At 46.0% G+C, this 27,193-nt stretch overlaps 5 protein-coding genes across 7 annotated transcripts; 2 read left to right on the plus strand and 3 right to left on the minus strand.

Annotated features, from left to right (window-relative positions):
* Window positions 1–912: 912 nt before the first annotated feature.
* On the plus strand, window positions 913–2,632 carry LOC121969261 (premnaspirodiene oxygenase-like). The gene is made up of 2 exons (XM_042519253.1): window positions 913–1,839; window positions 1,908–2,632. The coding sequence occupies exons 1-2, from the start codon at window positions 943–945 to the stop codon at window positions 2,526–2,528; spliced, it is 1,518 nt and encodes a 505-aa protein (XP_042375187.1). The 5' UTR covers window positions 913–942; the 3' UTR covers window positions 2,529–2,632.
* A 54-nt stretch (window positions 2,633–2,686) lies between these two features.
* On the minus strand, window positions 2,687–17,271 carry LOC121969264 (ribosome maturation protein SBDS-like). Its single transcript, XM_042519257.1, has 5 exons — window positions 17,093–17,271; window positions 5,866–5,995; window positions 4,335–4,535; window positions 3,773–3,940; window positions 2,687–3,306 (listed from the first exon to the last, which is right to left on the minus strand). Exons 1-5 carry the CDS (start codon window positions 17,224–17,226, stop codon window positions 2,872–2,874), a joined length of 1,068 nt encoding a protein of 355 aa, XP_042375191.1. The 5' UTR covers window positions 17,227–17,271; the 3' UTR covers window positions 2,687–2,871.
* A 1,847-nt stretch (window positions 17,272–19,118) lies between these two features.
* LOC121969265 (U-box domain-containing protein 26-like) lies at window positions 19,119–20,694 on the minus strand. Of its 2 annotated transcripts, none has more exons than XM_042519259.1 (2): window positions 20,554–20,694; window positions 19,119–20,482 (listed from the first exon to the last, which is right to left on the minus strand). In XM_042519259.1, exons 1-2 carry the CDS (start codon window positions 20,561–20,563, stop codon window positions 19,284–19,286), a joined length of 1,209 nt encoding a protein of 402 aa, XP_042375193.1. In that variant the 5' UTR covers window positions 20,564–20,694; the 3' UTR covers window positions 19,119–19,283. The 2 variants fall into 2 exon arrangements, with proteins under 2 accessions (XP_042375193.1, XP_042375192.1); XM_042519258.1 differs by having other exon boundaries at window positions 19,119–20,488.
* A 1,333-nt stretch (window positions 20,695–22,027) lies between these two features.
* Window positions 22,028–23,610, plus strand: LOC121969267 (protein DMP3-like). Of its 2 annotated transcripts, none has more exons than XM_042519261.1 (2): window positions 22,028–22,618; window positions 22,814–23,610. In XM_042519261.1, the coding sequence occupies exon 2, from the start codon at window positions 22,832–22,834 to the stop codon at window positions 23,492–23,494; it is 663 nt and encodes a 220-aa protein (XP_042375195.1). In that variant the 5' UTR covers window positions 22,028–22,618; window positions 22,814–22,831; the 3' UTR covers window positions 23,495–23,610. The 2 variants fall into 2 exon arrangements, with proteins under 2 accessions (XP_042375195.1, XP_042375194.1); XM_042519260.1 differs by having other exon boundaries at window positions 22,029–22,618; window positions 22,807–23,610.
* Window positions 23,611–24,111: 501 nt separating this feature from the next.
* On the minus strand, window positions 24,112–26,122 carry LOC121969268 (MADS-box transcription factor 2-like). Its single transcript, XM_042519262.1, has 7 exons — window positions 25,774–26,122; window positions 25,583–25,649; window positions 25,281–25,342; window positions 25,079–25,178; window positions 24,958–24,987; window positions 24,818–24,862; window positions 24,112–24,408 (listed from the first exon to the last, which is right to left on the minus strand). The coding sequence occupies exons 1-7, from the start codon at window positions 25,959–25,961 to the stop codon at window positions 24,274–24,276; spliced, it is 627 nt and encodes a 208-aa protein (XP_042375196.1). The 5' UTR covers window positions 25,962–26,122; the 3' UTR covers window positions 24,112–24,273.
* Window positions 26,123–27,193: the final 1,071 nt, after the last annotated feature.

Below are 27,193 nucleotides of genomic sequence, written 5' to 3' on the forward strand. Positions count from 1 at the left end.
ATATCAAAATAACTTATCCCCAAATATCATCTAAGCATAGGTTTATATAGCTCTCAAAATACTCAAAAAAAATCTAAATAGAAAAATAACTAATTAGACTTATTCCCTAAGATTTAGGATAAATTAACTATCAAGACGATTCCTAAGATTTATGATAAAATTAAATATAAAAAATAAATTAAATTTGATTAACGAATAACTACTTAAAAAATCTTCGATTTTTTATTCTTTCCTACATCACTTACTCATTATTTTTTATTTGAAATTATTCGGAATTCTATCCATTAGTTATGGAATATAATTTTCATAGATCTTAGAATAAGATTATAATAAATTTTATCAAACTTGTATCAGTTTAAAAATTATTATTTTTAATTTATTCTATAAATTTAAATTTATAGATATAAATATATTAAAGAGATTTACCAAAGTACATTGTTTTTTTATTTTTATTTAAAGTAAAAATGATTTAAAATTTTCACGTTCATCACTTAATTTTTATGAAAAGAAAGTGACAGAAAGAGAAAAGGGCATTTCTCAAGTATAGATCTTGATTTGTGATTTGTGATTTGTGATTTGGATATTATAAAAGTTAGTTAGGCAAAATGAGACATTTGCATGTGCGAATTAGTAAAATGCCTCCGTTGAAATTAAAGATTTTAGAGAAGGATTGTTCAGATGTAACTCACGATGATAAAAACTGATTATGTTTATCTCCAATGTCTCCGACAATTTATCCCAAGATTATTTAAAGTGATTTAGAATTTTCACGTTCATCACTTTTGAGACATTTGCATGTGCAAGTTAGTAAAATGTCTCCGTATGAGAGTACGTCGTACACTGTCAACTTGGAACCATCCCGAGAGAACATCCTAATTAACTCACGATTGTGAAATCCGGAGAGAAGATATCAATCTCCCAAGACAAGACTGACGGGCGGCCATGGAGATGGAACTCCAACTTCTTCCCCCATCACTGTTATTAGCCTTCTTGTTCCTTCTCGCACTCAAATTCCTGCTCAAGAATCGGCGGTCGGACTCCAAACTCAGACAAGTACTCTCACCGGAGCCGCCTCTGCCTCCCGGCCCCTGGCGGCTGCCCCTCGTCGGCCACCTCCACCACCTGGTCGGCAAGCCCACCCACCGCTTGCTGCGCGACCTCGCCGCCGTCCACGGCCCCGTCATGCTCCTCAAGGTGGGCCAGGTCGACGTCGTCGTCGTCTCCTCCACTGCAGCAGCAGAGGCCGTCGTAAAAACCTACGACGTGAACTGCGCCAACCGCCCGGAGGTCGCCGCCGTCCGCATCGTCGCCTACGGCTGCACCGACATCGCTTTCTCCTCCTACGGCCCCTACTGGCGCCAGATGAAGAAGGTTTGCATCGTCGAGATGCTCAGCGCGCGCCGTGTCAAGTCCTTCGCCGCCGTAAGGGAGCGCAACATACTCGACTTGACGAGGAACATGTCCACCGGATCTCCAGTCAACGTCAGCGAAAAATTCATGACCTTGAGCAGCAACATCATCACCGAATCCTCCGTCGGCAAGATATACGACGGCTTTCTCCCGGTGGTGAGGGAGTTGATGGAAACGCTCACCGGATTCAGCATTGTCGACTCCTTCCCCTCCTGGAAATTCCTAGACGTCCTCACCGGAACAACCTCGCGGTTCTGGCAAATCCGACGACGGCTCGACAAAATCATGAATGAGATCATCCAGCAGCACCAGACGGAGAAGAAGAGCAATCTATCAGAGGAGGACTTGATCGACGTGCTTCTGAGGATTAAAGAACAGGGCGACCTGGAAATCCCCATCACATTCGACAACGTCAAAGCCTGTATAGTGGTCTGAATCGGCAATCAAATCTCATCCCCGTGCTGTATCTGAACTGTTTACTAATCTGTAGATTACAGGATATGTTCGTGGGAGGCACGGATACCACAGCGACGACTCTGGAATGGGCAATGTCGGAGTTGATGAGGAATCCCGAGGTGATGAACAAAGCACAGATCGAGGTGAGGGAGGCACTGAAAGGCAAGGCAGGAGTCGAAGACGGCGACGTGGAGAAGCTGAGCTACTTGAAGATGGTAATCAAGGAGACGCTGAGGCTGCACGTGCCGATCCCGCTGCTGCTGCCGAGGATGGCAAAGCAGAGCTGCGAGGTGATGGGATTCAAGATTCCGGAAGAAAGCAGAGTGCTGATCAACGCGTGGGCCATGGGGAGGGACCCGGAGTACTGGGAGGACGCGGAGAGCTTCTGGCCGGAGAGGTTCGCCGGAATTGAGACGGACTACAAGGGGACGTACCTTGAGTACGTGCCGTTCGGCAGCGGGAGGAGGTTATGCCCGGGGTACCAGTTCGCCATGGCCACCATGGAACTGGCGTTGGCGCAGATGCTCCTCTGCTTCGACTGGGAGCTGCCTGGCGGGATGAGGCCGGAGGAGCTGAACATGGAGGAGATGTCTGGGGCGACGGCGTCCAGGAAGTCGGCCCTGTGGCTGATTGCTACCCCTCGATTTCCTCCGCCCGTTTGAGAACGTATCTTATCTTCTAAGCATGTTATTTATTTGTACTTTCCTCTAATTTGTATTAGTGCTAATTACTGTATCTTATCTTCTAAGCATGTTATTTGTACTTTCCTCTAATTTGTATTAGTGCTAATTACTGGTGTTTACTAAACCCCAACTGGTGGTTTAAGCTTAATACAGTATTACAGAATCTAAACTCCAAGTTGTTCTGTAACAATAATATATATCATAGTACATTGGGACGCTCAGATCAACTCCAGGAAGGATTCTATATCATAATACAAGTTTGTTCTAAATCCTTTTGCAGATATTTTATATGCTCACACCTCCATTTTGCCATGGCATTTCTTCAAAATGAATATTCCTTGAGATCGCCCTGTGAATCTCCCAGTTCCAAGTCTGCTAGACATTCTTCTGCAGTTAGGGGAGGAAGTTGCCTTGTCTTTCGCTTTAGGTTGTGCTTGTGCCAGTCAGATTTGAAGTGTTCTCTATATTGCCTAGTATCTCCCAGTGCAGCATCACAGGTGTTGCATCTGATCTGCTTGGCCTGTTCTTGTCCGCGACTATCCCCAGCAGAAATTTCTTGCTCGTGCAACCTCTCGCCGAGTTGAACAACTGCGTCTAGCTCCTTTGACGAACTTGAAATAAATTCTTCAGTATCATACTGGCTGACATGAGCATCCCCTTCCGTGTGTACTGATACAGCAAGTATTTCCAACCTCCCTTGCAAGCTCCTCATCATGGCATCACAATCCCGAAAAAGGCCAGGTTCTAACTCGCAAACCTTCACAATTGAGGATTGGATTAAAGTCAGAATGAATAGCACTTGACTGGGGGAACCAAAACAAAATTTGATGTTTGAGTTTGATCGGTAGATCCTATACATCATCCTTTATTACAATAAATTAGTTGTACAAGTGTATAAAACCTCACTATTAAGAAATTCAGTGTCAGCCCTTAGTATTTGATCCTAAAATTCGAAATACAAAGATAGAAATGAACTTTCAAGCTTGCTTTGAACATTCCTTCAATATATCCAGCAGCCTAAATAGCTTTTAAGTTGGCTATTTTATCCTAACACCTAGGTGCACTTACATTTCAATTTAACATCGTTTAAGGTCCAAAATGGTAATGGAACAGTAAGCAAGAATGTCCAATGAATTTCAAATAAAGGAGTTAAAAGCGAATGACACAGTGAAACATGTATAACAAAGGTTAATACGTATGTAGTTTCTAACCACATTACTTACAATAGATGGCTCATTTCCAGACTCATCCTTTGAAGTAATATTAGCATTCCAATCACTGAGTTTCTCCATAAGAGTAGAAAACCTTTTCTCTGGTACAACAAGACGCAATCTCATGGGGGATCTTTTGATAGGGAAATGGTTCTGAAGCTCCCTAATAACTTCCAATGCCTACCAAAGGAAACAAAAAACACAAAAAAAAAGTAATGATGCCATTGTTATTCTTCAAATTGATATTGAAGACGTGACAACTTCATGGACCAAATAATAATAATAATAATAATAATAAGAAGAAGAAGAAGAAGAAGAAGAAGAAGAATAAGAATAAACATTTTATTTTATTTTTAGGGAGTCTGAAATATAATTCATCTACAGTTCGGTTCTAAATCACCGTAGATATAAATAGATCTTACAAAAGTCTCATAGGCAACAATTTGATAGGATAAAATTCTTTGGCCAAAAAAAATATGTTTGTGCTGGCAAAAAAAAATGATGCAGCGATAATACTAGATAAGCATGAACTATGATGTTTGGAGTTTTAAAAAGTTTTAAATAAACAAGCTACCTGCTTTTTTGAGCTTTGATTTGGATCCACTGCAAAATGAATCTCATGCATAAGTCGCTCAATCATGCTAATTGTATAGGGATGATGAGTTTCAGGGTTGATCGTTTTCTGCATCACAATAGTTGCAATATCCCGGAACTGACTAGATAACTGAGATTCTCTCTCCTTCCCAGCAACTTGAAGCTCTCCTTTTTCCAAGATCTATCAATCATCCACATTTTAAAGATCTTCCAAATTTACAGAAACTCAAAAGCTTTTTTTTCCTTTATTAAACATGAAGAATATATAAGGAACTTTAAAAATAAAATTTGCATCAATTGTTCAGAATAAGAGAATGTTAGTGATGTATTTATCATGTTAAATCAGAATTACAGATGGGTCAAAGCACAAGGAAAAATTCTTCCCAAATAACCAACATTAAGAAATAAAATTTGCAAATGTGATCAAACATTGGAGTGGAAAAATCATAGTAATATGGTATTTCATGTTAAATCATAATTGTGGATTGGAACTGTCAGAGCACATAAAAAATTTCTAATTTAAATTATATTAATCAGAAGAATCTGTAACATTTACAAGAACTATGACTCAAACCAAACAAAAACACTCTATCCTCCCTCACTTCTTTCATGAGTTCTCGAAAAGGATAAAGAAGACTTTCCATTAGCAAACTCCATGATGCCTCAGCTCAAAGAAGGAAGAACAATCAGATTTCAGGCTTTGTGGACCCCCGATTTTCACTCAGTGATGGAGAATACTTGGAAGGAACCTATCTTTGCAAGCACAACATCTATCTTGAAGAACCAACTATTTTGGCAAAGCTTGTGATCAGCAAAAGAATGCACAAGGAGTGAAACCATAAAGGATATTACAACCATTTATTGACCCTGTAGCCTGATAAGTGATAGGCTTGGGCTCACAGGTGCATGCAGTTTCAAACCATGAACTTCATATGCTGAGGTAGTCTCTCAAGCAAGTCTGCTCAGTGCCTACTTCCAGTCATTCATTTAATCCTTACAGGCCATAAGGAAGTTACCCCCCTTCAACCGTGGGTTTCACATTCCCTGTAAAACCCAAAGCTGATCTTTAGGAGTACACATTGGTCACCTTTCTACAGAGTTTAGTTTCTCACCCTTTGTATTATTCTCAAAGTATAGATGGTGATGCTTATATTAATGTATTCCATTGAATCACATTTGTTCCAGTCCCTTGCCATCTGAGGTATTACTATGCTTACACTGGTTTCATATACTTCATTTTTCGTATTCCATGGGACATTATTTGTTCTGATCGTTATCATCTGAGAAATTACTTGCTTGCTCTAGTTTCAATTCACTACTAATAAATGAAAAAAATGTTGGCTTTTTTGTTCTCAAATTGACAATATATTGCTTATCGAATATATATTTCTCATATAAAAATAGTTCCCAAATCATTACTAGGCACGCTAATCTGTAGTTTTTTTTTTCTTTCAAAAACGTCAGAGAAAAATATAGCATCTCAAGCAAGACAAAAAGACTCCACATATTACCTCCAAACATATTTTTGACTGATCATCGGTACCAAATGCTGCAATCAGTTCTTTTGACTTCGCAAGAATTCCTTTTGAGACATTTGAATAAACTGTTTGTGATTGCAACACTTCATCCAAATCCTTCTCCCTGAATAATAATTGAAGAGATAGTATGACACAAGTGATAATGAACCAACAAATAAAATAGATTTTATAAAGACCAAAACAAACACAAGGGAAACAATAACAAATACAAGAGTCAGAATTGTCCGAGTAAATAAATATAGCAATTTTAGTGAAGGCCAGTTTCCTAAAGCTTCGAAATTTCCATTAATCTAACTACGATATACACAAAAACAATCTCTTTATCCTTGATCCTGTCCGAACCAGAAGTCAACAGACGCTGGGCACGTGGCGCTCCAAGGCTCGCTGATGTAGATCTCCAACTAGTGTCGAGATGCTCCGGCTATCCTGCACAGAAGTCGAGCCGGGAAGGGGATTCCCAGCGACGACCCTCCGACGCTCAAGTCAGGTAAATCACGATGAACAAGGTGGCTCCAGAAGTCTCAGAGTACGTACCAGAATCCCCTGTCGATGAAACCTGAGGTTCTTTATATAGAGCTGTGAAAGGTTTGGGCACGCGTACCAAGGTGCATAAGTGTCCTCTGTCCTATCCTAGGTATGCGTCTGTCAGAAAGCTTACCTGTCCTTTCCTAGGTACGCGGCTGTCAGAAAGTTTACCTGACCCATATCGCTACAGTCAAAGCATGCCCTCGATGGGACAGCAGAATCCCCTGTCACAAGATTTGGAGCATGGCACACACGTGAAACCTACAGGTTGTCAAAGAAAGAAATCCTCTGGCCTTTTCCTTTGCTCCAAACTTGTAGTCCGAGCGGACAGATACCTAAACATCCGACCGGACATCCGCAGTGGTTTACTTGTGCTTTGTGGAGACTAACAAACAGGGTGCTTTATGGCGATGCGGTCGGTCAAAGGTCACTCGGTCCATGACCTTTTAATCAGGCGTCGAACCCGATTTGTGGTGCCTCCAACTATAAGTGCGAGCCGGACCCTCAGTGGCTCGATTCCATCGGCCGTGGCGATCCAATCGGACCGGCCGTCTGGCCGTCCGTCCGGCGGACCACACTCTCCTCCTGGGTGGGCCCGGTGACTTCCTTGGCGTTGACTTTGCAAGAAAAGGGGCCCATACCCGGATCACTTGCCTTCCTTCAAGTCTAGTCGAAGGAGGCGATAATCCGACCTGGATCGTGAGTCTAGCCGAACGGCTCATTCATGATGGTATTCTCCGCCCGGTCAGCCGTAGAGATGTCCTTGAATGAGTCAGTGATGGCCTTCACCGGATCTCCTCGCGTTCTGCGCCAATCTTCGCCATCAAGGTTGATCATACCTTCATTAAATGCTCCGAACGATTGACTGCCACGTGGAGCGATGCTCTCGGAATACGGAGGCGGCAGCGTGATATTTTGATGTGACCGAAGCAATTCGAAATATACGGCTAGATGTATGCTTTGATTCCCGTGACCTAGATCCGACGGTGGAGGCCGCCCGGCCCTCACCCTATAAATTCTTCATTTCCTCCTCACCTTTACACGCCTCCGTCACCTCTACTGTTGCTTTCTGCGCTCTGGAGCTCCGGCGATCTCGCTTTTGCCCTTTGACGCTATCCGGCGCCTTTCTTCGATCCCTCTTCCCCCAGTAAGGTTTTAGATCTTTCCTTTTTCCTTTCCGATATCTAATTCGCACTTCTGCTCTAGTTTTTGAAACTCCATTTCCTCGTCTTTGAAACTTCCTTTTTGATTTCTTCTGTACCGATCATGGCCAGTTCTTCTCATCCCGAAGAACAATCCCTAGGCCCATGGTATACTACCATGCGATCTCGTTTCGAACAACGGGATTTTGATATTTTGGCTGACAATTTCGAAATCCCCGAGGATATCGAAGTTCGCCTAGCTGGTCCTGCCGCTCGGCCTCACAGACCACCGCGCGGCGGTTTCTGTGTCTTTCGCGACCAATTCATCACCGGTCTGCGGTTCCCCGTACATCCTTTTATAGTAGACGTCTGTAACTATTTTAGCGTGCCGCTCGGCAGTTTAGTACCAAATACCTTTCGTCTGCTCTGCGGCGTTGTCGTTTTGTTTAAGATTCACAACATCCCCCTCCGACCAGAGGTCTTTTTTTATTTCTATTATCCTAAGCAAGCCGAGCCGGGCACCTTTATGTTCCAAGCTCGGCCCGGTTTGGTCTTCTTCAATAAACTACCCACTTCCAATAAACATTAGAAGGACTATTATTTCTATATCCGCATGCCCAGTCAGCCAAACTTTCCGACCCAGTGGCAAGTCAGTCTACCTCCCCCTCCCGAACTGAAGAAATTCAAGACCCGATCGGATTATCTTCACGCCGCAAATGTACTAGCCGGTCTACGGCTTGACATCAACAAGCTTCTTCACGAGGGAGTGATGTACATTTTTGGGCTGAGTCCTATACGGACCCCACTTCCGACCGGCTTCGGTAAGAACTTTTTTGGCACTTGCTTTAATTGCTAACCGATTTCTTTTCTTTCCTGCGCTGACATCGTCATGGACTCGGTGATGGCGGCGTTAAAGAGAAAGCGTGGCCGAGGCCGTGGCCAAGGAAATGAAGGTCTTGGGTATTCACCGGTCGGTTCTCACGAAAAAGCGGCACCAGTGAATCGGCCGCTCAGCCTCTCAGCCAGTGGACGGAGCTACCCTCCAGGGAACCAACGGCCCCCGAGGAAGGGTCCGTTCGGGAGGAGGAACTGCAAAAGAGACGCCGAGTGGAGACCCCACTACGCTACCTCCGCGGTCCAACCCTCCGACCGGGCCGCCGCGACTGGAAGGCGCCTGTGCGCGAGACCATTTCGTCCGACCGGACGCCTTCGATTGGGACGAGCCGACTGCTCCGGTCGAGGCCACTCCGATCGAGGCCACTCCGGTCGACACTCTCCCCCCTGCTCGCCGTTCGGTCCAACGTTCGACCATCCATTCGCGATCTTCTGCGCCAGCTTCCGATCCCGGTCGGGCGATCCCTGGTCATGGCCGCACAAGACGGGCTACTCTTCATCTCCCTACTCAAGAGTTGCTGCCAGAAGTTGACCGGACAACCGTGCCCGAGCACACTATTACTTTGAAAGGGCCCCTCGCCGAGATGTGGGCCGACGCCGGCGCGCGTAGCACTGATCCACCTAGCCAACAGCCACATGCAAGCGGCTACGGGGTAAGTTCTTCGTTGTTTTTGTTTTTGTTTTGCCTAAAATATTTCCGCTCGGCTTCTAACAACTGCGCCTTCTCGTTTCGAGGTGGGTGGACAACCGTCTGGCTATGGCGGACGAGGAGATAAGGCAATTGCGGGTGGTCCGAGCGGCTCCCAAGGACCTTCCTACTCCGAGCTGCAAAAGAGCTCAAGAAAGCTCAAACTCTGCTGGCGGAAGAAAACGACTGTGCCCACGCCTAGCCGAGTCCGAGCGGTCAAGTCGCTGACACAAAGATAACTCGCCACCACTCGGAAGAACACAGCCATCTCCGATCCGGAGAAAAAGCGTGGAGGCCCGGGGCTGAGTCGAAGATAAAGAGCCGACGGAGCACTCGATCGGGAGAAGGCAGCCGCTTACCGATCGCGGAGAAGATCGAACGTCGAATGAGGCCCTCACAAGCTCCCAGGTGACCTTCAAAGAATACCGGGATGCCGAGCCGAGCCGAGTCCCGCTCTCCGACAAAACCACATCCGATCGCCCGAGTTCTCGGAGAAAATTTGCGAGCGGATGTACTCGGCTTTCGACTTGGCCATTACGGCTACTATGACCTATCTGAAGTCGAAGGGCCTTCTTCCGGAGTCCACCAATATTCCGGCCGGCGATCAGGTGGAGCTTCTGAGCAACATTCCGAGGGACCTCTACGACTACATCGAGTAATTCTTGTAATTTAGCCGCTCGGCTGATCATGAACCTTTTTGTATTTAGGCCACTCGGCCTAAGGTTTTAATTTTAATGAAATGCTTTCCTTTCGTGTATTTTATCTTCTTGCACTGTCCCCTTGCTAACACTTGTGCTGTCCGCTCATCTCCTGTCACATCACACCTTTGGAGAATCGCTGGAGTATTTTCTCCAGCTCTTCCGTTCGGCCGCACATAATTCTGTGTTGCTACCAAGAATCGCTGGTTATGAGACGATCCGAACCTCTCGATGTTCAACCTCGGAGCTCGACGGTTGGCCTGCTCGGATTATTTATAGACGCCGACTCGTCTCTCGATTTTTAACGACGGAGCTCGTCGGCGCGGTTATTTATAGCCGGACGGCGCGGCTCTCGATCTTTAACGACGGTGCTCGTCGGTCTTCCGCTCGGAGGGTTTATAGACGCCGGCTCGTCTCTTGATCTTTAACGACGGTGCTCGTCGGCGCGGATATTTATAGCCGGACGGCGCGGCTCTCGATCTTTAACGACGGTGCTCGTCGGTCTTCCGCTCGGAGGGTTTATAGACGCCGGCTCGTCTCTTGATCTTTAACGACGGTGCTCGTCGGTCGCGGACGCGACGCCGGCGCGGCTCTCGATCTTTAACGACGGTGCTCGTCGGTCTTCCGCTCGGAGGGTTTATAGACGCCGGCTCGTCTCTTGATCTTTAACGACGGTGCTCGTCGGCGCGGATATTTATAGCCGGTCGGCGCGGCTCTCGATCTTTAACGACGGTGCTCGTCGGTCTTCCGCTCGGAGGGTTTATAGACGCCGGCTCGTCTCTTGATCTTTAACGACGGTGCTCGTCGGCGCGGATATTTATAGCCGGTCGGCGCGGCTCTCGATCTTTAACGACGGTGCTCGTCGGCCTTCCGCTCGGAGGGTTTATAGACGCCGGCTCGTCTCTTGATCTTTAACGACGGTGCTCGTCGGCGCGGATATTTATAGCCGGTCGGCGCGGCTCTACGGTTTAACGTCTGGGCTAGACGGCCGTCAAGGCTAATTTTGACACTTCCGTTCGGCGTAGCTCTTTGTCTTTCCCCCAGCTTAGATAATGCCCTCCTGGCCGCACGGCTCAGGATCTACTTCATCGAGTATTTTGGCTCGGATAATATACCTCCGTTCGAATGGCACGGGGCCTTCGATCTTCGAGCGTTTGGCTCAACCCATTTACCTCCGGCCGAACGGCGCGGGTTCTTTGCTTACAAGTCTGACCACATTTACCTCCCGGCCGATCGGCCTGGGGGCCTTCGCGCTACGATGATAATGCCTTATATTCGCTCCAGTCTTAACCACATAAACCTCCCGGCCGATCGGCTCGGGGGCCTTCGCGCTACGATGATAATGCCTTATATTCGCTCCTTTGACTTTTCATCTCTGCATTTCAAGTATTTAGTCGAAAAATGAAATACACAGGGTGATTTACAGTGATACACCTTTCACCCCGCCCGGTAAGGCTGGAGGTGGTTCGCGCTCCACGGCCTATCTAGCTGCCGTCTCATCCTCCGGATAATACGCTCCGAGCGGAGCTTTTCGATGATTTTGAAAGGCCCGCCCATGGCGCTTCAAGCTTGCCGACGTCGCCGACCGACTTTCTTCCAGACAAGATCGCCGACTTGGAACGATCCGGGATTCTACGCCGGTTGTAGTTTTGCTTCATCCACGACGGCGCCATCACCGAACGGACGCCTTTGCCTCTCCTCTTCTACCAAGTCCCTCCATGTTTCTTCGTTCGGTGTTGTCATCATCATAGTTCGGATCCCGGCCGACTCAACGACCGGAGATAATGACCTCGCCATATACCAAATGGGCAGTGTGACTCGTCCTTCTTTTGGCGCTCGGATAGCCCACAAGACGCCCGGCACTTCATCCGCCAACCTCCTCCCAAATGGTCGAGCCGAGCGCAGAATACGAAGAATTTCCCGGTTGGCGACTTGACCGTTGCTCGAGGATAGGCCACGGACGTGAAATGTTGCTCAATGCCGTAGCTGGCACCAATCCTCCAACATCTTCCTGTGAACCGCCGTTGTCGGACACCGGCGAGGGATGAACCGACAAATGATGTCGCGGATGAATTTTTAACCATTTGCTCGGTGATCTTTGCTAGCGGCTCGGCCTCCACCCACTGGAGAAATAGTCTACCGCCACTAGTAAAATTTCCTCTGCCCGGTCGCCATCGGAAATGGACCCACAATATCCATTCCCCATCGATCGAACGGACACGAGATGGTTGATGCCTTCATCTCCTCGCCGGCCGGTGGGAGAAGTTGTGATACTTCTGAAAGACATGTAGACACTGTCCGAGCGGCATCCGCCAAAGTTGGCCAAAAGTATCCGGCCAAGAGGATCTTCTTGGCTAACGAGAGTCCGCCCGGATGACCTCCACATGATCCTTGATGTACTTCCAGGAGTAAGCTGAGTCCTCCGAGCCTACACATTTTAGCAGAGGACGCGAGAAAGCTTTCTAGTCGATCTCCGATGAGTGTAAACCCACCGGCTCTTCTTCCGAGGAGCCGGCCGCATATTCATCGGATGGTGTGGTGCCCGAACGGAGGAATTCTATAATAGGTGTCCTCCAGTCACTTGGAAACGCGAAGCCTTGCATCCGGTCGACATGCGCCACCATCAGCGTTTTTTCAATTGGTTGCTGAATGGCGACCGACTTGCTAGTTTGGCCAACTCATCGGCCGCCTGGTTCTCCGTTCGGGGAATCTTCTGAATAAGCACTTCGCGGAAAGTAGCTTTGAGTTTTTCAAAGGCCTCAACGTAGAGTTTAAGCCGAGCGCTGTTGATTTCAAAGGTGCCGGAAAGTTGCTGGGCGGCCAACTGTGAATCCGAATAGAGAGTCACCCGACCAGCTCCCACATGCCGTGCTGCCTGTAATCCGGCTATAAGGGCCTCATACTCTGCCTCATTGTTGGTGGCCTTGTAGTCCAGTCGGACGGATAGGTGCATCTTTTCTTCTTGCGGTGAGATAAGCAATATCCCAATCCCGCTTCCGAGTCGAGTGGAAGACCCATCCACATATATCCTCCACAGAGCTTCCGGCTCTGGCCTCTGCACTTCGGTCACAAAATCAGCCAAGGATTGGGCTTTAATCGCCGAGCGGGGCTGGTATTGGATGTCAAACTCACTTAATTCTGCCGTCCACTTGATAAGCCGTCCGGACGATTCTGGATTCAACAGGACTCCGAGTGGACTGCTCGTCCGGACAATGATTGTGTGAGCCAAGAAATACGGTCGGAGGCGCTGAGCCAGAACGAAGGCCAACTTCTCGAGCCCGGTGTAGCGAGATTCAGCATCTTTCAAAATATGGCTCAGAAAATACACCGGTTGCTCTTCACCGTTCGCCCTCACAAGTGCTGAGCCTACAACATGCTCAGTTGACGATAGATACATATAAAGTGACTCACCCCCGATCGGCTTGACAAGTATAGGCAGAGAATTCAGATATGTTTTCAACTCTTCAAATGCTCGGTCACACTCTTCATTCCACTGGAACTTAGTAGCCTTGCGCAGGATCTTGAAGAATGGCAGGCTCCGGTCGGCAGTTTTGGAGATGAATCTGGACAAAGCAGTTATCCGACCGGTCAACCGTTGCACTTCCCTTGTGTTTCTGGGAGGAAGCATGTCTTGCAGAGCTTTCACCTTGCCGGGGTTGGCTTCGATTCCCCGCTCGGTCACTACGTATCCCAAGAAACGTCCTCCCTTTGCTCCGAACAGGCACTTCTGGGGATTCAGCTTGACTCCGTATTTGCGCAGCGTTCGGAATGTCTCTTCCATGTCTTTAAAGAGATCTGCCGCTAGGACGGATTTAATAAGAATGTCGTCCACATAAACTTCCAGATTCCGCCCTATCTGTTCCCTGAACACTTTGTTCATCAAGCGTTGATAGGTGGCCCCGGCATTCTTCAATCCGAACGGCATCACGTTGTAACAGTAAGTGCCGTCGGCAATCACGAAGCTAACCTTTTCCCGATCTTGCCAGCGGTACAGTGATCTAGCCAGCGGTCGGCATCCACCCACTTGGAGAAATAGTCTACCGCCACTAGTAAAAATTTCCTTTGCCCGAAAGTCATCGGAAATGGACCTACAATACCATTCGCCACTGATCGCCTCGCGTATGTGGCCGGCCTCCAGAAGTTTCTCTACTTCCGCCCGTATTATGGCATTCTGCTCGGCGCTAAAATCTCTTTTTTTCTGCTTTACTGGCCGAGCGTCAGGTCGGACATGCAACTCATGTTGCGTTAGGCTTGGCGAAATTCCGGGCAACTCGTGTGTCGACCAAACAAAGACATCATGATTTTGCCGGAGGCATTGGATCAGCTTCTTCTTCTGTTTTTCCTCTAGATCCGAGGCGATGAAAGTGGTGGCCTCCGATCGGGTCGGATGGATCTGCACTTCCTCCTTTTCATCATAAATTAAAGCAGGAGGTTTCGGCTATGGCGTGTACCTCGATTCGGGGGCCTTCTTCTGCTCGGATCATCTCTATATAGCATCGCCGAGCTGCTAGTTGATCTCCACGCACTTCTCCTACTTTGTCTTCCACGGGAACTTTATCTTCGGTGGAAGGTTGAAACAACCGCTCGGAATTCGCCGGTCGCCCCAGAATGACATTGTAGGACGATGGAGAGTCGACCACCACGAAGTTTATTGTCCCGGTCCTCCCGAGCGACTCTTCCCCAAGGAGGTGGCCGGATCTGTCCGACCATCAACTTCGTTGCTCAGAAACCCGTAGAGCGGGTAGTCATGGCAACTGCTCGATCAATTTGCAACGATCAAACGCCTTCTTGAATATGATGTTGACCGAGCTCCTGTGTCAACGAATATGCGATGAATAGTGTAATTTGCTATTACCGCTTTAATGAGCCGCGTCATGGGGCACTTCTACTCCTTCTAAGTCTCCAGGCCCGAAAGTGATTTCCGGTCCACTTGCCCGCTCTTGGCTACTGACCGTGGATCGCATGCCGGACGCCGCCTTTCGCTCGGTTGGAATCTCCTCGGTCGGTCCGCCAGAATAACGCTGATCTCGCCCGGAAGTATTGCTCCTATTTTCCTCCTCCCGAGCGGACGGCCGGGACCGCTCTACCCGGCGACTCTCCTGCCTGGGATCTATGCCGACGCAAGGCCCGTGATGTCGCCCCTATGCGGGTCCGGCCGGCTTCGGGTCCTTTGCCTCCGTCGAGGGGAGGAGACCGTCGTTCGCTCTCCGGGAATGGATCGACACAAAGGAAGGCTTCGCAATCCCTCGTGTCAGGCGATCCGTTTGGTGGAATTTGCGAACATAGGGTCCACCTCTTCTTAGGCTCGAGCGGCCCACTTCAGACGGCGATCCGACGTGAGGATCGAATGCTTCCCTTGGTCCTCCGGGTGGTCACGAGCGGTGTCGCTTCCGCTCGGATGAGCAGTGCGCCTACCGAGTTTCCTTTTTCCGAAGCGGCGCGCTTCTTCCACATTTATATATTCGTTGGCCCGATGTAGCATGTGATCATAATCTCGGGCGGCTTTCGGATGAGCGACCGGAAGAAATCCCCATCCACAAGGCCTGCGTGAAGGCATTCATCATCGTCCACGTGGCCGCTGGGATGTCCATCGCCACTTGGTTGAATCGCGGATGTAAGCTCGAAGCGATTCTTTTGGTTCTTGTTGATGGCGAACAAGCTAACACTTGTTTTCGATAACGCCTGCTAGCGAAGTGGTGGAGGAAGGCCGCTCGGTGAAGCTTGTGATGGATCCGTCCGGCGGAACCACCGCTGAGCCGATCCCGAGAGAGTGGTAAGAAAGACGCGACTTCACTCCATCTGTATGATGGAGCGTGGTCAGATATCAAACTTACCTGATGATCATCCGGTCCGTTGTTCCATCATATTCGCCGATCGTGAGGCACGAGTGCTTGGGCGAGGGTCTCGAAATATCTTCCGAGAATTGGCGATTGGTCCGCCGGAGATGAGTCCGCCCGGGCTTTCCTTTCGTCATCCCGCCTGCATTTCATCCAAGAGGAGCTCTATCTCTTCGAGCTGGTGCGGAGTGCGAAACAAGGCCTGGAATGCGATGTGGCTTCGAGGTGCTTCCGCCGGCTACGACGCAGAATGTCGCTTGTTGCCCTCCGCCGGCGGATGCTTTTTGTTTTGCCCATGAGTTCATGGCCCTTATCTCGACCAGGCGCCGAGTTCCTCCGCTGAAAGCGCCACTGCAGTGTTGTCGCCCACCGCCCATCGTACCGACGGATGCAGGAGCGCCCACGACGGCGCCATTTGATCCCGTCCGAACCGAAGTCAACAGACGCTGGGCACGAGGCTCACTGATGTAGATCTCCAACTAGTGTCGAGATGCTCCGGCTATCCTGCACAGAAGTCGGTCCCGGCCCGACCCTCCGACGCTCAAGTCCGTAAATCACGATGAACAAGGTGGCTCCAAGTCTCGAGTACGTACCAGAATCCCTGTCGATGAAACCCGAGGTTCTTTATATAGAGCTGTGAAAGGTTTGGGCACGCGTACTAAGGTGCATAAGTGTCCTCTGTCCTATCCTAAGTATGAAAGCTTACCTGCCCTTTCCTAGGTACGCTACCGCCGAAAGTTTACCCGACCCATATCACATACCAAAGCATGCCTCGATGGGAGACAGAATCCCCGTCACAAGATTTGGAGCATGGCACACACGTGAAACCTACAGGTTGTCAAAGAAAGAAATCCTCGGCCTTTTCCTTTGCTCCAAACTTGTAGTCCGAGCGGACGGATACCTAAACATCCGACCGGACATCCGCAGTGGTTTACTTGTGCTTGTGGAGACTAACAAACAGGGTGCTTTATGACTGCGGTCGGTCAAAAGGTCCATGACCTTTAATCGAAAGGCCGAACCCGATTTGACAGGGTGCCTCCCAACTATAAGTGCGAGCCGGCCGGACCCCTCAGGGTACTCGATTCCATCGACCGGCCGGCAGTCCAATCGGACCGGCCGTCTACGGCCGTCCGTCCGGGCGGACCACACTCTCCTCTGGGTGGGCGGCTGTTCCGGTGACTTCCCCTTGGCGTTGACTTTGCAAGAAAAAGGGGGGGCCCACTCTTACTACCGGATCAATCCTATTTACCAATGAAAACCTCCTCGCTTCCTTTCCAAGAACAATTTGACAAAACCCGTACCAATTCGGTAAACACGATAACCCCATATGAGAAGCTTTAGTTACATTTTCCAGTGGACGAACAGAAGTTAGATTTTAATCGACATAAGGAAAAAAGAAGGTATCGGGATTCTTACACTCCTGATCGCCACGAAAGGACCTTGTTCTTGTAGCAGGCGATCTCGAACCTTATTCCGTGCTTCTTGAGGCGGACGACTGCCACGTTCGTGAGGCGCTTCTGCCCGATGGGCTGCACCAAGGTCTTCGACATCTTCGCCCCTCGAACAAAATTCTCACCTTCCCAATTCGACCAATTCCTGCGGCTGCGGAGAAACGAGATATATGCGCTCCAAGATTCGTGCAAGTGGTTTCGGGCTGGGCTTCGAATTATTAACGGATCAAATTTAAAATTTAGTGTTGGGCTTACTAAGAACATATTATTTATTTTAATATAAATAAAATTAACAGATCTAATATTTTATTAGCTTTTATTGTTTGGTTTTTTAATTTATTCCTCATCATTATTTGTAATGCTTATAAAGTTCTATTTTTTTTAAAAAAAATTGTATTACAATTTAACATCTCCTTAAAATTATGCTCTATTATCAAATAAGTTTTCTTATACTTGATTACAATAATTTTAATTCCTTAATTATTTGATTATATTATTGGAGAAAATTTAAAAATCAAGTTCCATCCACTGTCTATCTATATAATCAGCATGCAATTTTTTCCACATATAATATTAATTATGCAGTAAAAACTTGAGTTACTTTTGAACTTTGGGTTATTTCTATTGAATGCTCTGCAAGTGCATTAAAGAATTATTTCCTTAAATTGGACTAAGGAGAAGACGAATAAAATCTAATTAAAAATATTAAATCGAAAAATATTAATTTAGGAATAAATCTAAATATCATCACTAGTATAATCAATTTTCTTACCAAATTTTAAGAATTAAGACATACTACCAACTAATTTTTTATTGTAAAAATCTTTAATAGCCAAGTTATTATAATACGATATTTTTATTAACAGTGAATTCCTTCTTCAATTAAAATCAATAATTTTTAGGATAATAAATTAAATAAAATATTATTTGGACATTGATTGCCCCCGACTTTGTCTTACAATCAGTACGGTCCTGACTCATATCAAGTCACATCGACGACCAAAATTTATTTCTCATTTAATGATAGAATCTAATTGTTAATTATTGAACACATGATTAACTCATTTTCATTTTTATTCTTGAATAGGAGGATCCCACCTTGTTACTAGGGTGGAAGTTAAAAGATATCAAAATTAAGATGTTCAATATGTATAGGGCATCATCCGATCGGATGAAGTATTTCTTAATCAGGCAAAGCATTCCTCGATCGAGAGAAGAGATTCGATCTATCGTAGCTCTCGACACGAGGAGCGGTCAAAAATTTAACACTCAAGGGAGAACTACGTGCAGAAGCTGAGCCGAGTGGCTACCCTACTCGACCGAGCAACGGACTCAACATCAACCGAGCACAAAGACAGTGAGCTTCCAGCCGATCGACAATCTCGTTCGGCCTAGCGACAGATCACGACAGAGGATTTCTGGTCGAGCGACTATCCCGCTCGGCCCGACAACAGACAGTACATGGGCAGTGGACTTTTGGCTGAGCGGCTATCCCGCTCGGCCGGACAACAGATAGCACGCGGATAAGGGAGTTCCGGTCGAGCAGCTATTCCGCCTTACCAAGCAACAGACGCGACATGATATTTTTTGACATCCTTTTGGGAGCTTGTACCGCTGACAGATGGCATGGTCAGACGAAGAATCGTACGACAGAAACTTTTACTGTCACTTCAGAGATATGCTCAGTCCGTTAAAGTTCTGTGTCAGAGACACTTTACTGACAAGTCTTTTCAGGGAAAGTTTTGATATGCGTGCTCGCCTTGAGAAACGTGCACGCGGTATTTCGAAACTCTATATAAAGGGAGGTCCAAGCATCGGCGGAGATATACGTTACACGCATTATTTACTATTACGCTACAGTTCTTGCTTCTTGTTTCTTCTTGCTTCGCTGGAGATAGACTTGAACGTTGGATAATCATCACCGGGGACCCCTTCGAGGATCAATTCTTTTTTAAAATCAATAATTCAATTCAAGCAACACATTCATGGCAAAATATGCTACTGCACGATATGGATCAAAAACTAGATAGTAGTGAAGAACATGAGAGATTCTTCTTGGCATGATGATTAAAAAACAGAAAGAAAAGCAAAATGAAAAAGAAAAGATACTTCGTTTTGAATTTTGATGGATCATGAACTCCAAGAGTATTGGAACATCACAATCCTGCTTGATCCTTTGCCCACTTGGCTCTCAGCAACTTCAGCAGAGCTCTGGCCTTGGACTTGGCCCGCTCCCCGCTCTGGCTCTGCAGCAGCAGCAGCAGCTGCGTCAAGACCCCGGCATTAATGGCGTCTGTTCTTGCTTTCTCCGAGTCGCTGCACAGGAGCAGCAGTGCCCCGACCGCGTGCTCGCTGCCTCCCTGATCATCGCAGGGCACCCTGAACACCATCTTCACCAGCACCGCGATCCCGTTCTCCATCTCGCTCATCCGCCTCTTGCCGACTCCCGACGCCAGCAGTCGCTCGAGCGTGCCGACGGCGAGTCTCACGTTCCTGTTCCTCGAACGAGAGGCGTACAGTGCGCTCGACACGTACGCGACGAGGCCGTCCATGGCGCCTTCTCGAATCGCAGTGCTCCTGTTGGCTTCGAGCGAGCAGAGGCTGCAGATCGCTTTCAGGGTGGCCTCCCGGATGTCGGATTTGTCGAGTAGGAGAGAGACCAGCACTTGGAGCAACCTCTCCCTTCTTCCTAAGATGAGGCACAGCTCGTGTGTCAAACTGCACGATGCGATCGCCTCCAGCAAGTTACACAACCTGGCCTTGACCCTGGAACTCCCTTGTTCTAATAGAAACACTAGTCGAACCAAGTTCGATTCATTTCTCAACATGTTTAGCGACTCCAAACCTTTGGAAGAGCTTAGATTGAGGATTCCATCGAGGGCTAGTTCTATGACCTCGGCATTGTCTGCCACAGGGAACTGAAAGAGCACCTGCAGCAGCAGCTCGAACAAACCTTCTCGAATCAAACTAGCCTGCCTTGTGCTCGACTCCGAAGACAGAAGCTTGATGATTCTAAGCGTTTCCAGCTTTGTCATAGTAGTGGATTCTCTGAATTGGAGGTTGTGCTTGAGGGTGGAGAGTGTGAATTCCGTGCTTTCGAGTGGAACAGTAAACATTGAGCTGTGGCCGAGGACCCAATGCTGGATCAAGTGCCGGAGGGTGTGGTTGGGGACTAAGGATGTATCATGGAGCCTCTGCATTGTAACCGGGCATGTTAAGTTGCCACAGGCCAGCCATTTCTCAATGTTTGCCCTGTCATAAGTCTGGCCTGTGCTAAGCGTCACTGGATCACTGAACAAATCCAGGCTAATTGGGCACCTGAGCAACTCAGGAACACTCACCATTTGCAGTGTTCCTACAGCTGATATCTTACAGTAAGAACTGGTTTGCATAACTAAAAAAAGGAGAGTGGGGAGAAAGAAGTACCTGTGGTCATCAGCTCACAGATTTCACTGTGCTCTCAGATATGCACAGAAACTTGAAGAGCTACCCAAACAAATAGAAGGGCTTGGTGGGGAGGAATCAGAGATGCAACAACAAAAGCTGGAGGTGGCAATTGCTTGTCCTTGTCTGGACAATGTCCTCATTCATAATTGAACAAAAAATCATCTGTCTTCGATCCCAAAAATCTGAATTAACTGGTCAAAGTTGGACCATTCCATGAGGTTTTCGATGATCTAATCAATACAATAATATAATTATGAGGTTTTGGATGCACCTGCTTTAAGAAGAAGAATCACAGTGGGTGGAAAATTAACAACACTGACAAACTATGTGCCAAAAATCATACAATTGGGCCATCCATCTACAACATGACAAGAACTTTAGAGCTATCGAATAAAATAACTCCAACCCGTGCACTATCATTTTGACAAATGAATGTTTAGCATCTGAGTCGTGAGCATTAAACAAATGAAATGAGATTATGATAATATGGTAGCTGCTGCGATAACACAAAGGACAAGCTTTCGTGTTGGGTGCCCAGGGTTTAGAAAGAAAAGCCAGCAAGTATCCAAGTAGATGCAAAAGACCTACTGTGCTACTAATTGATGTTGTCCTGCAGAAAAGGTCAAAGAGACAGGATTTTTTAGGATGTCATAGCTGAATAGCATAGGCAATGGAGTAGAAAAATACAGGGTTCTTCCAAAATTTGCTCATATCATTTACATATCTTATCAGAGGAAAGGTATTGACTCTGTCATGCTTGTACTTGAAAACTAAGGATGATTGTTGGTTGAGGAAGGTTATCTGCATCCTAACCATCGTGAATGCTTATTATATTGTGTGGCAGACAAGATAGTGTTCAAAAGTTCTGTAGAGTCATGTTTTTCTCAGGCCTCAGCCAACCAATCATACAGTTTGTCGTTGGAATTTTTAATCATGTCGACAAGGAAAGCAATTTTGTGGGCTGGAGCTGTGGGACTCAAATCTCTCCATTCCTAAGCCACCAATCTTGCTTGCAAGACAGGATATGCACAGACCTTGTCGATCAATCAAATCAGTATTTGGCACTGCAAATATTTGTTTGATGGTGTTTGTTCACGCACATTCAACAGTGGATAATTGGAGACAGAATTCCTAATGCATGATGACAAAAACATGGTGAAAATTCAAAGTAAATGAAAAGTGAGTTCGAAATGCATTGCATTGCGGTTGAAGTGTCAATTCGCTGCTGATTTTTAGAGAAAATATAATCTCTCAAGGAATATCCCTAAGGAACTGCCTCAATCAATCAGTGTATACTATTGTAGGATCGAGTCACATAAGTAGACATTATCTCCTAAACAATAATGTCTTTAAAAACATTAGAATCTACGACCATTTAGTATTCCCATTTCCAGCTTGACTGACCATTAATGCATGTGGATGCTTTTTTTTTTCTCTCTTTGGCATTGATTGTTTGGCAGGGAAAGTTGGTGTTTGAGAATCTCTTCCACAAATTTGTATGCTAGCTGCCAACAGCAAACAAATATTTCTATACTCAGTCGATCCACTCCATCCTCTGTGCGATTTATCATTTATTGCACCTGATGCATCTCAATTCTCAGCTGGACCACCCTCATCGTTCACTGACTACCAAATGGTAGATTTTGGTAGCTCATGAATGATTTGCTCACACTAGAGTTAATCTGTTCCAGAAGAGGATGTGCCTTTTTTATGTGCTTTGTTTCCTATGTCTCATGTAATGGCTTAATTTGGGAGAATGAAGAAACGGTCCGAACAAGAAAGATTAATTGAATTCTTAGTACCTAAGGAAGCCCTGTTTTCAGGACTCGATAAGGTTTCCTCTGAGCAATCTCACAGCGGCATTACAACGAACAGCTAAATAGCAATCGCTAGTCCTTTCTTGCGTGCACGACGACATCAAGCGGCGCAGTAGGCGACGGATACGCACCGGCCGGCAGCATGATCGGGATCGCCACCCTCTTCGTTTTCTTGGTGTTCGTTCAATAACGTGTCGTGTCAATGGAGCTCAAAATCGTATAATCACGTAAGTTTAATCACGTATTTGAACTTGTCAAGCAATGAAGCTTCGATGTGCGATTGTTTCCATAAATTAACAAGATCGATAGCTTCACCCTATGAACAACTACGTGCCGGCAAGCAACGTGCTGTGCAACAAGTATATTCCTCTATTTATTTCAATGTCTCATCAACAACATCATCCAAAATTTGAAGGAGGCAGATTGTAAGAGAGCTGACCATGTCCCTTCAAACCAAGTTTAGGAAATCCAAAGAAAAGAAAGGCGAAGACCAAATCCAGGAGCAACCACCACCGCTCCAGCCGCCGCCGCCGGTTGCTCCGCCATCTTCCTCGTCGTCCCAGCAAGCCATATCTCAAGCGCTAGCGACCACCGCCCACCTGGCCAACCTCCTGCCCACCGGCACTCTGCTCGCCTTCCAGCTCCTCGTGCCGGTCTTCACCAACAACGGCGCCTGCGATGCCGTCACCGTCCTCCTGACGCGCGGGCTGCTGCTGCTCCTCGCCGCCTCCTGCTTCCTCGCCAGCTTCACCGACAGCTTTCGGGCGACCGACGGCCAGCTCTACTATGGCTTCGCGACGCGCCGTGGTATGTGGCTCTTCAACTACGTGGACGAGGGCGGCGCGGGGACTCTGCCGGACTTGACCAAGTACAGGCGGCGGACCAGGGACTGGGTGCACGCGGCGCTGTCTGTGCTGGTGTTCGCGGTGGTGGCGCTGCGGGACCGGAACGTCGTCAGTTGCTTCTACCCGCGGCCGAGCAGGGAGGTTCAGGAGGCGTTGGACATAGTGCCGCTGGGCGTCGGCGTGCTTTGCAGCTTGCTCTTCGTGGTGTTTCCGACGAGTAGGCACGGCATCGGTTACCCTATCACCTCCGGCAACTGATTCATTCCTGAATCTCTTCTTAATTGTTGATGTTCTTAAATTGTTAGAAATCTTGTAATATGATAAAAATCGATCAAATTCACTTTGGTTGATTGAGAAATTTTAAAAATAAATGATAATCCAGTTAATTTCTAAAATAATTGATCAATTTTCCTATGACCATTAGAATAAATCGGGACGTATCAAGAACATTTAGAGGAAAAAAGAACATTTAGAGGAAAAATTAAGTGATTGATCTGGTCTCATAGAAATTTCCCACTAACCATTTAAAATACGTCGTAATTGAAATTTGAATCGTAAATACCTGAATTACAATTTAAATATCCTATTCCAGTACCATGGTCCTGGGGACGAGAAATTCTTTACTGAAGAACAAGTAAACCGTCAACATTCTCACATGCACTCAATTAAGCAAGTTTAATGTAAACAAATAAGGCGAATACTCTACTATAGATATAGTTGACAATAAACTTAGTTCATAAACATGTCCTGAGGGTAGGAACTCTATCAAGCAATCCATTTGGAGAATTGAAAAGCACAAACTAAGAACCATCGTTTTCATCACTACTACCTCAGCAAAAGGGCGACTATGAATCAAGATTAGCTCCCACGCACAATTATTATACAAGTCTTAACTGGATTCACAATATAATATCCATAGGATGGTTCAGACCAATAACAAGCTCTCCACGTTGGAATACAGAAGGTACCTATAGATAATAATCCTTCTATTGAAAATTCAGCATCTACGATATACCGTTGAAGGTGAGATCTCATCATCATTTGCTTTCGTGCAAGTTAGGTTGGATCGGTTGAACGCGGAAGGCCATAGTCATTTGTGGCGCAAACTCCCTATCTTTGTATCCAAGCTCTAGCTCGCGAACGCTTCCATCCATTGTCAATTGATGATGGTGCTGAAGGTACAAAGGCCAAGTGTTACTAGAAAAATTACAAAGAAAATTTTCTAATATACATCAATAAAGCAGAGAGACAATATGGAAATGCTCTAGAATTACATATTATGCATAGCTAGAGATGCCCGTTCTAGTTTCTAAAGTTCCATTAAGATAACTACAAGCGCAATTAGGGTACATGAGTTGGGTTCCTTTGATAGAAAACTTGCTAGAGGTGCTAAAAATAATTCTCTGAAATGTGTATTTCTATAAAATCTATGCATCTAGGAGAATTATAAAATAATGTGTTCCACAAGTGCTAAAACATTTGGACTTGGATAAAATGTTACCCATCAGTAATAAAATTGTGAACAGTGAAACAGGTATAAACATCTGTAAGCTATGAAACATCAACTGATAAGATGTTTACCAGCATATAAGTCAGTTGCTTGTTTTCCTCCTCTAGAAATTTTTCCTATTCGAGAGATGAAAACCATTAAGAGCAGAAACAAAATTAAGACAAAAAAAAACATTCAACAAATTAAAACTCGAGGGAATATGTATGCCAACATTCTTCTTGTGCATCTTCCAGATCTCCATCTAGAATTGGCAAGAAATGAGAATCAATTCAACAGCACAAAGGTAATCTCAATTGAAATGACAAGCAAATACCATTAAACAAATTTCTCACTTGCTTTTCCCTTACGCTGGTGAGCCCAATCTGGAGTGCCTCCTCAATAGGAATCAATTCCTTTGGGTAAAGGGAGTTGAGATCCTCACCCTTAAGATGCCTAATTCGCACAGAACAAAGCCATCATAAGAGAGCACAAACTTCACCAGATGAGTGATACATATGAACCATATGAATCAAACAATAGATTAGCACCCCAAACCTTAGTTCAATCTGCATGTTGTCGTTTTCTTTCTTAACTCGCTCAATTTCAACACTCAGACTCTGCAAAAGACAGCAATTTGCTTCACGGAAAAATGGAAAGAAAAATGATTCATTTGGTGTAGAGAGAAAAAATTGATTTAAAAATGAGATGAATGGAATAAAAAAAATAGAATCTCCATGATTTTGCACAAGATATCAGAAATTTTCTTATTCACCATTTACATTCATGGACGAAACTAGAGTCATCTAAAACAAAGGAAGAGAGAGAGAAAAAGAGCATTTTTAATTTAGCAACGATACCTCATGCTTGGCATCCCAGAGCTTTTCGCCGGAGTTCGTCTGGTACCTCTCCAGAATCTTCGGCAACCTGACACAACGACACCGTCCATTCGGAAACGCCAAAATCGCAAAATCGACAGAGCGCACAAAAAGGTACCGAGATCTTTTTTCATCAGGAAAAAGAAAAAGTGACTCATCGCCGGCATACTCACGTGGTGGAGGGACTGCAGAACTCGGACATCTTCCCGGAGCTGGAGAATATGGCGACGGAGACCTGCGATTCGCAGAGGATGCTGATTTCTCTCGCCTTCTTAATGATCCCATTGCGGCGCTTGGAGAAGGTCACCTGCCGGTTGGTGGAATTCTCGATCCGCTTTATCTCGATCTTCCCGCGCCCCATTTCATCCAACACCAGCACCGTCGCCGCCGCCCTGGCTCCAGCTCGCAGAGGAATAAAAGGAGGAGAGATTGAGCAGCCATGGGGAGAGGAAGTTTGAGTAAAAGAGAAAGGCTTTCCATCCTGAGCTTGGAGCGAAGGAAACTTTCGGGGACGGTACCATAACTAATCCCCAGTCGCTTTAAACCCTAGCGTCCTGTCCAGATCCGACGGGGAAACGAAGGGTTTAAGCAGGTGAAACGCGGAAACCGAATAAAGTTCCTCTCAATTTACCTACTATATGAGTGGCTAATAAGAAAAGGACCGATGCTCCAACTAATTGAGAGACTGGTGAAGACTGGGGTACAACGAATGATGTATTTAAAACGTTGCTGAGTAATGATGGTGGAGTTGTCCCTGTCTCGCCCGCATAGCTTTTCGTCGTGATGGTGCGGTTGGTTCCTTATAATAAAAAAATCGATTTTATATTTAACTTAAAATTAAAAATTGTATAAAAAATTATAATTGCGTTTTTGAAATATCTATATTTAAAACGTTTAAATTAAAGAACTAACTTAACTTAAATTGATAGATAAAATAATAAAAATATCAAAATTAAGGCTTTACGAACTCTAAAGTGTGACGCGACGAGACAGAACTTCGGGGCATGACAAAACGCTCGCGTCAAAGTGTCGAAATTCTGTCTTTTTAAATAATAACAATAATAATACAGTTGATTTTATTATTTTTATTTTTTTAATAAAAATATATTATTTGGTTGATAATTTTTATATTTTTTAAATATTATTTTAAAAAAATAGTTTAAAAGTTATTTTTTTCAGAAAAGTAAAAAAATTTGTAATATGATGAATAAGATAGAGCTCCTAAAGTTAGAAACCGGGGTCGAAGTCAAAAAAATCTAGTTGATATGACAGTCAAAATCAATGATGAGTTAACACTCAGGGTTATCACGGTCATATATCTCAAGTGAATAGTCTAGCCAATCGGATCCGAATCCCTCATGAGCAAGGAAATCTCGAGTCATATTACGTACTACCGTTCAGATATGAGTCATGTGTCTCAATCGAGTGGCTTGTCTGATCTAACCATTGGTCCGATCACACTTGATAAGCATACGACCCTACCAGACTTGTTGGCCAAGAGAAGAGGTTGAGCACAAGTCGAGTTCTCGAAAGGGTCCTCATTCTTTGCTGACCCAACCTCAAGTCCTCAACCACGAGTGAAGATTACAGAGG

This window comes from Zingiber officinale, chromosome 4A (genome assembly GCF_018446385.1).
Source record: "Zingiber officinale cultivar Zhangliang chromosome 4A, Zo_v1.1, whole genome shotgun sequence".
In the NCBI taxonomy this organism is placed as follows: Eukaryota; Viridiplantae; Streptophyta; class Magnoliopsida; order Zingiberales; family Zingiberaceae; genus Zingiber; species Zingiber officinale.

Bases quoted from the DNA above. Each gene is read 5' to 3' on its own strand.
- LOC121969261 (XM_042519253.1), top strand. From the start codon at position 943: ATGGAGATGGAACTCCAACTTCTTCCCCCATCACTGTTATTAGCCTTC. The intron at 1,840-1,907 runs GTCTGAATCGGC...TGTAGATTACAG, and splicing joins ACGTCAAAGCCTGTATAGTG to GATATGTTCGTGGGAGGCAC.
- LOC121969264 (XM_042519257.1), bottom strand. From the start codon at position 17,226: ATGTCGAAGACCTTGGTGCAGCCCATCGGGCAGAAGCGCCTCACGAAC. The intron at 4,536-5,865 runs GTAATATGTGGA...GATGATTGATAG, and splicing joins AGTCAAAAATATGTTTGGAG to ATCTTGGAAAAAGGAGAGCT. The intron at 3,941-4,334 runs GTAGCTTGTTTA...TTCCTTTGGTAG, and splicing joins ATCAAAGCTCAAAAAAGCAG to GCATTGGAAGTTATTAGGGA.
- LOC121969267 (XM_042519261.1), top strand. From the start codon at position 22,832: ATGTCCCTTCAAACCAAGTTTAGGAAATCCAAAGAAAAGAAAGGCGAA.
- LOC121969268 (XM_042519262.1), bottom strand. From the start codon at position 25,961: ATGGGGCGCGGGAAGATCGAGATAAAGCGGATCGAGAATTCCACCAAC. The intron at 25,343-25,582 runs GTATCGTTGCTA...TGTCTTTTGCAG, and splicing joins TCTGGGATGCCAAGCATGAG to AGTCTGAGTGTTGAAATTGA. The intron at 24,988-25,078 runs GTGAGAAATTTG...TGCCAATTCTAG, and splicing joins CCAGCGTAAGGGAAAAGCAA to ATGGAGATCTGGAAGATGCA.